The 8,931-nt window shown below is 37.1% G+C and overlaps 1 protein-coding gene across 1 annotated transcript; it reads right to left on the reverse strand.

The window, feature by feature from the left end:
* Window positions 1–4,431: 4,431 nt before the first annotated feature.
* Window positions 4,432–5,474, reverse strand: LOC107061927 (uncharacterized). The gene is made up of 3 exons (XM_015311975.1): window positions 4,954–5,474; window positions 4,640–4,839; window positions 4,432–4,487 (listed from the first exon to the last, which is right to left on the reverse strand). The coding sequence occupies exons 1-3, from the start codon at window positions 5,472–5,474 to the stop codon at window positions 4,432–4,434; spliced, it is 777 nt and encodes a 258-aa protein (XP_015167461.1).
* Between the last annotated feature and the right edge of the window lie 3,457 nt (window positions 5,475–8,931).

Here is an 8,931-nt window from a genome sequence, read left to right on the forward strand (position 1 = left end):
CCCCCCCCCCTAATAACATTATTATACTAATGTAAGTGTCATATCCTAATTTCATATAAAGAAAAATAGCTTGAGCTTCACTTAGCTCTGACCTGAAGATGTGTGCGCCTCCACTTTGCCAGTTGTCCAATTCCCCCTCGCCTATTCCTTTCTTCTTCTTTTTTAATCTATTTTCTTTTCTAAATAAAATAATTATGTATTAAAAGTGACAAACCCTAGCAACTTATTCTAATAAATATGGGTCAAGTGGTATTAAATAAATTATGAGTTAGCCCATTGGCCACAAATTAAACAGAATATTAAAAACTAGTCGTCAATTAATTAACTATAGTTAAATGAATAGTTCAAAATTCCCAAACCAATTTCATAAATTGATCAGAAATGTCTGGGCCAACTATCGAAAGGGGTAAAATAGTAACCTTATGAAAATTTTCATAAATGACCTTCCGGATCATTACATTATCCACCACAAAAAACCATGTTCGTCCTCTAACATAATGAAGAAGAAGGAAGAATAATCGACGTTACCAAAAGCCTGAGTTATGATTTTTCAGAGTATGTATTCATCTCTCAAAGTGAGATCCTCCTTAAGACCATTTCATCAAGATCAACTACTAAGAACTAAAATTACAAATCAGGGGTGCTTACAAAGCCTAAGACTAACCCATGAACCCAATCTGAACCGAAACCCACAGGACCATAACCCAATTATCAGGATGAATCTTTTCTCACCTAACCCACAATAACATTCTGATTCAATACTGGCTACAATCATAAGTGAACCTAAACCAACCACCAAACACTCATAATGTACAAATTATCACTGATCTCATTGAGATTCCATTCACACAGCATAATCTTTCCAGGGCTTAAGTTATAAAAAAATGATATTTTGACATCAGGTACTCACCAGGTGAGAATCAAACAGATCTAACCCAAAGAAAACAAGATCAAGTAACCACCCAACAAGCGGTACACTCGAGAATGTAGAACTTCTAACAACACGATCGAAATGCTAGACCGGTAGCTGTGATTATAAACAACCCTTAAGAGCAGTAGAAATAGACCCAATGACCCCCACACTCAATCACACATAGCACAAACATGACCTTGACTATTAGATGTATATTAAAACTATCGAAAAACTATATCTATTCACTGTAGCTCGTCTATAAGTTCTCATAAATATTGTTGTGCATGTAAAATCACCGGTATAACTCTATCAAGTATAAAGTTGCCAATAGAATGAAAGGAACGATGTATTTTATTGATTGTAAACTAAGTATATATAGATTATGTACAACTTCTACAACTTCTACAACTTCTACAACAAAGAGATAACTAAGAAAAAGGTAAGACTTATCTATAACCTATATATAAGGAGGAGGTTACAACAGAGTCCTAAAGAGAAGACACTACTAAATCTGATACGTTATTACGCCCCCGCAAGTTGGTGGTGTCAACAACACCCAACTTGGAAAATTGTTGGACAAAAGAAGCTTTTGGAAGAGGTTTTGTGAGTATGTCAGCCACTTGATCAGCTGAGTGAAGGTGGTGAACTTCAATATCCTTGTTCTGAACTTGTTCACGAACAAAGTGAAAGTCTATGGCGACATGCTTCATCCTACGATGAAATATCGGATTGGAACAAATGTAAGTGGTGCTGATGTTGTCAAAGAAAACCTGTGGAACTGCCTTAAGTGAAAGCCAAAGTTCATGAAGAAGATTTGTGATCCAGTTGATTTCTGCAACAGTAGCAACCACAACTCTATACTCAGCTTCTATAGAGGACCGAGATACAGAGCGCTATTTCTTGGAGGCCTAGGAAATTGGTGTGTTGCCCATAAAAGTGATATAGCTAGAGGTAGAAGTGCGATTATTTGGATCAACAGCCCAATCTGAATCTGAATAAACAACCAAACGAGAATATAGAGCTTTGGCAATCTGTATGCCATATTGGCAGGTGTGACGAAGATAACAGAGTAATCGCTTGACTGCTTTCCAGTGAGAGTGGCATGGATTATGCATAAATTGAGAGAGCTTTCTAACAGTGAAGGCAATGTCAGGACATGTAATGGATAAGTAGTCCAACTTTCCAATTACCTGCCTATCAAGAGTACCATCAACCGAAGGATCATTCACTGAAGCTGTCAGAATTGTAGTTGAGGTCATAGGTGTAAGAGCTCGTTTACTGTCTAGCATGTCAACATCATCTAAAAGATCCATAATATACTTGTGTTGGGACAAAAAAAAAGACCAGCAGTAGAAGAGATAACCTCAACACCCAAAATATAATGGAGCTGTCCAAGGTCTTTCAACGAGAAACGAGTGGAAAGACTATCAATTATATTACTTACCCCACGAATCTGATTTCTAGTGATGATTATATCATCCACTTAGATAAGAACATAAACAGTGAATCCAAAATTATGCAAAATAAATAAGGAAGAATCAGATTGGGACTTGAAAAATCCAACAGCTAGCAAATAACTTTTGAGCTCATTGTACCAAGCTTGGGGAGCTTGTTTCAAGCCATAGAATGCTTTATTCAACTTACATACATGGGTGGAGAGACTTTGATCTTCAAAGCCCGATGGCTGCCTCATATAAACTCTTTCCTCAAGGATTCCTTGTAAGAATGCATTATTGACATCAATCTGATGGATTGGCCAGTTGTACTGCATCGCAATGGTAAGCACCAACCGAACAGTAATTGGTTTGCCTACCGGGCTGAATGTGGAATGGAAGTCTAAGCCTGGATGCTGGGTAAATCCCTTTGCAACAAGACGAGATTTATACCTGCCAATGGAACCATCAGATTTATGTTTTATACAAAACAGCCACTTGAACTCAACCATATTCATCGAAGGAGTAACTGGAACCAAATCCCATGTCCGATTTCTAACAAGTGCATCAAATTCAGCTTGCATCACTTCTCTCCAGTGCGGGTGAGGACGTTCTTGTTTGTATGTATGAGGAACAAAAGAAGAGGAGAGTTGAACATTGACACTAAACTGCTTGGGTTTAAGGCTATTTGTTTTGGAGCGTGTGACCATGGGATGGCTTGAAGTTGTCACCACGGGTGAAGAATCAGATGGAGTCAAAGCTAGTGCAGGTTGGAAAGGGTTATTGGCAGATGACTGAGAAAGTAGGTTGGTGGGAGGTATAAGGGAAGGGAGTGGTAATATTGAGGTACTTAGTTGTTGGTGATTTTTGCGTTGATAGGTGATTAATGGTCTGGGTGATGGTGGGGGCTGAGTATTATTCGGTGCTGGTGTAACTGTGTGTGGCAATGATGGAGATGATAAAGTCTGAGAATTACCTGATGCAACGGAGACACCTTCTGATCTGGTAGACATTGAGTTGGGTAGTGGAAAGTGTACAGGCAGAGCATCTGGGAGGGGATGACAAGAATAAAAACTTCATGGTTTATTAGTCACATATAGAACATCAGAACAAATTTCCCAAGCGATATCAGTGCTCTGTTGGATTTTTAGATTCGAAAAAATATTATGAAAAGAATAGGTGTCTTCCAAAAACTGAACATCCCTAGATAAGTACGATTTATTTTTTACGGGATCAAAGCATTGGTGGCAGTAATGTTTATTAGAAAACCCTAGATATACACAAGGAGTCGATTTTGGCTCTAACTTATTTTTGGCATACGGTTTAAGCCATTGGTAACATAAACAACCAAAAACTCTAAGTGATTCATACTTTGGAGCCTCGTGAAATAAAATTTCATAAGGGCATTTATTTTGTAAATTTGGAGTGGTTAGACGATTTATAAGGTAGACTACTTGGTGATAGGAAAAACTCCAAAAAGATGAGGGCAAGGAGGCTTGATGCAACAAGGTTTTGGCAGCCTCAACTACATGCTTGTGTTTGCGTTCAACTGATGCCACTCTTTGAGGCGTGTATGGTGGTGTCACTAAGTGTTCAATACAATGAGTTTTGAGATATGAGGATAAACCTTGGAACTCACCACCACCATTAGTATAGAGAGACATAATTTTGGCTTGAAATTGACGCTCAAGTAAGGGATGTAAATCTTGAAAGACATCAAGAACTTCCTTTTTTGATTTTATAGTGAACAACCACATGTATTTCGTGTACTGGTCAACAAATAAGGCATAATATCTCTTGTTATCAATTGACAAAACAGGAGATGGCCCCCATAAATCAGTATAAATTATTTGCAATGGTCGTTGACTTTGTAATGAATTTTCAGAAAAAGGTAACCTATGCATTTTATTAGAATAACACAAATTACAAACGGAAGCGGTTCTAGAATGTGAAACTGGAAGAGAAAATTGATGTAAAATCGTGTTTAAAGTACGATGATTAGGATGGCCTAAATATCGATGCCACAGCTGTAGAGGAATGACAACATTGCATTGAGGTGTATGATGTGCACTGCCCAACGGCCACTCATAAAGCCCATCTCGATTCTGTCCGCGAAACAGAGGCACCCTCGTACTCAGATCCTTCACACAATAAGAAAAAAGAAAGAATTCAATGGATGTATGGCTATCGCGATAAAATTTGGAAATATAAAGAAGATTATTTTTTATAGAATGAGAACATAAAGTATTGAGAAGCTTAAGTTGTTGATTCGATGCACTTAAGTTAGTGTTACCGGTATGAGATACTGGAATGGTGTTACCGTCCCCCATTGCTATCTCCTCTGGACCGTGGTAGGTGTGCACATCAGTGAAGTTTTGCGCATTAGAGGCCATATGATGAGTGGTGCTTGTATCAACAATCCAAGGAGCCTGTTGAGTTGGAAATCGAGCAGCATAGTTTTCCCGGGCTTGTATGTGATCATGTGATTGTGATCTGCAAACCTTAGTAGAATGACCAGGACGGTCACATAACTGACACTTCAATGTATGGTCAAAACGCTGTTATTGGTTATTGTTGGCAGTACGCCATGGTTATGCACGCCTTGACTGGTTGGTGTTAGGGGAATTTGCATTTGAACGCCTATTAGAGGTGTTTCCTTGGCGAGGATGCATGTTTGTTTGCTGTGTAAGAGCAGCAGTAATGGGTGTTGAGAGTGGCTTCTTTGATTCTTCATGCTTGACGGAATGTTCATGGTCAAGTAACTTCTCATAAAGTTCTAGATAAGAGATAGTAGATTCTCTTGCACGAATAGAAGCTGATATTTCACGGAATTCAGGTCCAAGTCCAGTGAGGATTTTGACAATCATTTCCTCATTGGACACATGAGCTCCAGCACTGGAAAGTTCATCATAGAGAGATTGAACCTGGTACAGATAATCAGCGACATGAAGGGTTTCTTTTGCGAGGCGACCCAGACGATTGTGACCACACATAAGCATGGACAGTTGTGCTTTCCAAAGGAAAAAATTGTGGCTGCCAGTTAATTTGATTGGTAACTGGGTGACAAGATTAAACTGAACAATCGTTGTATTGGCATCGGAGTTGGTTACAGTGAGGTTTGGGGCCATTTTGCTAGGAAGGGTGGGAGGGTTTCTCAACAGAAATTTACTCGTGAGAGTTAATTGTCTCTTGATACCATATAAAGTATAAAGTTGCCAATAAAATGAAAGGAACGATGTATTTTATTAATTGTAAACTAAGTATATATAGATTCTGTAGAACTTCTACAGCAAAGAGATAAACTAAGAAAATGGTAAGACTTATCTATAACCAGAGGAAGTTACAACAGAGTCCTAAAGAGAAGACACTACTAAATCTGATGCATTATTAACTTCAACTATCCCAAACAACAACAAATCTTTAATAACTGAAATGAAGTATCCCAAGGATGCCACCCTACCATGAGGACAATCGCAGGATCAGTACACCTGATCCACCACTGGGGATTCACCTATAGATATGAAAACATGTGTGGCATAAGCAGTAAATCATACTCCAAATAATGTCCAAAACGAGGATGATGGTCACATAAAAATGTACAGAACCAAGGTCGAATAACAAAAGATACTCCTTCCATAGTGTCCATAGCAAACACTTCCATTCATCTGGCTCTATTTCCTTCATTTTTAGCCACCTGTAATCAACCGGTTTGGTCCTTTTTACAATCGTACACATACTGGATTTATTAAAACCCCACATACTTCTCACAGTACTCCACTGAAGCCAACATACTTAATACTAACAAATATCATAACCATACCGACCATTTACCTTACTCTCAAATCGTCATGACTAGAATCAAAGTTTTCTTAGAAAACACATTGCCACCTTCAAAAATTTCAAACTATGGTTCATTCTCTTTCCATTTAAGCATCCCATGATATATATGGGTCCCACCCAAGGCTGATAGCCCTAATTTTAAATCTGATAGTTCTTTTCATCAATATAAAACTATTGAATCATGTTCAGTGTCAACTCCACGCAATCATTCACATACCAAGTTTCAATTACCATTCAAACCATCATATACCTCATTCCAAAACTTGGAGAAATTCTGGTCACCCCCGATAATTTTGTATAGTATGAGCATAGAATCTATATTTACCATCAAGTTCTTATATAACACATCATGATAGTTTGCATAGTTCCATCAACAAAGTAGTTTCAATCTCCTTGAAATCCTCATTAACCATGTAGAACCGTAGGTTCATACTGTTGCACATCCATAAGTTACCTACCATAATTTGAAAAATCAAGTCCGACATAACCATATAGAATCTTTCACACATCATTTTTTTTTTCACCCAAACAAAAACTCAATCTGCATAAAAATTGATGATAAACCCCTAGTAAGTCTGTGCCAAACCAGTTCACATCTCACAGTCATATGTGAGCTTATAGGTAAAAGTCAATACAACTTGAACTACAAACAAAGGGTTTGTACGAGAGGTTATATTCCTTCACTTTTCTTAAATTCTTCCCTTGATGCAAATTATAAATATCTTGAACTTCTCAATACACGAGACTCTTGCTCTTTTCACTAACTTGCTTACTAATCTTATCCTTTGACTAACAACCCATGAAATTTTACCTTATACTCTGAACCAACACTTTTAAGTAAAATTTTATTTTAGGTTCTTTAACAATAAAAATAAACAAACTTTACGATCCAACCGTGCACAAGTCCTTTGAAATGCTCAATACTCAATGTGATAGATCATTTCTTACATTACCAATCCACACCTTGACAAACATACTACCACAAACATAGACTTACAATGAAAGACTTAAATTTGGATTTCAACCATACCAGTTACCAACTCAAAATTACAAAAAAACTTATCACCACACTCGAGCCGAACGCCTATAGACTTCTTTCTCAAATCTTATCCAATAGTTTTTTTAACCCATATGAATGAAACATAATATTATCACCTTCACCAGAGCAAAAGAGATAGAACTATGTGTCACTGAACCTAATTCTGCACTCCCTCTGAAGATACATTTTTGACCCTTGCAATGAGATCATTAATCTTGCCTACTTTCGAAGGCTACACTAAATTCCACTAATTCTTTACATTATGACTCTATATCCTTTCGATTTCATTTGAGTGGTTTCCTAATATGTCACGACCCGCACCTACACCCTGGATGTGGCCGGCACTCGATAACTATTGTTGGTCCCAAAGCGAACCCTCAACCTGGCTAGCTACAAGTGAAAGACTAACTCATACATACAAAAGATTAAAACTGAATTAATTTCAATAAACTCAAATACTCAACTTTTTTATAAGTTTGTACAATATTCAAAATAAAAGTAAATACAAAAACTCCTCAACTATGTCAATCTATGAAGCCTCTACAATTACATAAGGATATCGGGACAAGACTCGCGACATCTCAAAACTACTAATTGTAAGATAAAGGTGAAGTCCTCCTGAATATAAGAAGGCTCACTAAAGCTGACTGGAATATCATATGACCCCAACGAAAAGCCTATTGATGATCCTGAATACATGTATCAACATCATGAAACGATGCAGGCCAAATGGCTCAGTACATGGAATGTACGAGCATGTAGAGGGAATTCTAAAGCAGAAACATAAGCTTGAACTGGTGGAAAAGAAACATACTTACCTCTTCTGAGCTCACTTAACTCAACTCAACTCAGAGAAAATCGGGCTCAACTCAATAATAAGATACTCAACTCAGTGAAACATAGTTCAAGTCAACTCAGAGAAAATAGGGCTCAACTCAATAATAAGATACTCAACTTAGTGAAACATAGTTCAACTCTGATTACTCAAAAGATAAAGCAACAATAAAAGATGCAATATATGGAAAGCTTTTAAAAATAGTTGATAACAACTTAATATATTGAAGAATACAATAATAACTCAATTTGTATATAAAAATACAATATAACTCTATGGGAGTTCTCTAACCGACAACTATAACTATGAGCTATGTGATGATACAACGTCTAGCCTACACTGCCAGAACTGACCTATACTTTGTCGAGGTATAGAACTTACTAATAAGTGGATCCACTAGTCTATGCTAAAAGTATTAAGGAATCATCTAAAAAGTATAACCCTTTGTACCCACGTTGGCTACATGGTTTATAGGGGATGTGAGTTGTTAGAACTCTCCCCCATATCGGTGCTCAATAATACTCCCAAAATATATCTAGATCATATGTTTAAAAATACATAACTCTTTCTATGTTTTAAGATTATTACTCAAAAATCCCTCTTAAAAGAGATGATACTCAAACTGCTCAAAATTCTTTTGGAAAGCTCAGTTTCCTCCTCCTTTAAATGTGAAAACATTTACTCTTCGAAATACTTAGTTCCCATATATTCATTTTGAAAAAAAAGAACTTAACTCTACTCTTTCTCAAACTCAAGTGCTCAAGTCTTAAAACAAGTTTAAAGCGATTGTAAAAGACATCTCAAAATAAGGTTCATGCCGAATTATGGGCGTGAACGACTCACTTCAAGGTTTTCAATAACCATACATAGA

This window comes from Solanum tuberosum, unplaced genomic scaffold, assembly GCF_000226075.1.
Source record: "Solanum tuberosum cultivar DM 1-3 516 R44 unplaced genomic scaffold, SolTub_3.0 scf00179, whole genome shotgun sequence".
In the NCBI taxonomy this organism is placed as follows: Eukaryota; Viridiplantae; Streptophyta; class Magnoliopsida; order Solanales; family Solanaceae; genus Solanum; species Solanum tuberosum.

Bases quoted from the DNA above. Each gene is read 5' to 3' on its own strand.
- LOC107061927 (XM_015311975.1), bottom strand. From the start codon at position 5,474: ATGGCCCCAAACCTCACTGTAACCAACTCCGATGCCAATACAACGATT. The intron at 4,840-4,953 runs GTCAAGGCGTGC...TAAGGTTTGCAG, and splicing joins AATTCCCCTAACACCAACCA to ATCACAATCACATGATCACA. The intron at 4,488-4,639 runs GTAACACTAACT...TATTGTGTGAAG, and splicing joins CATTCCAGTATCTCATACCG to GATCTGAGTACGAGGGTGCC.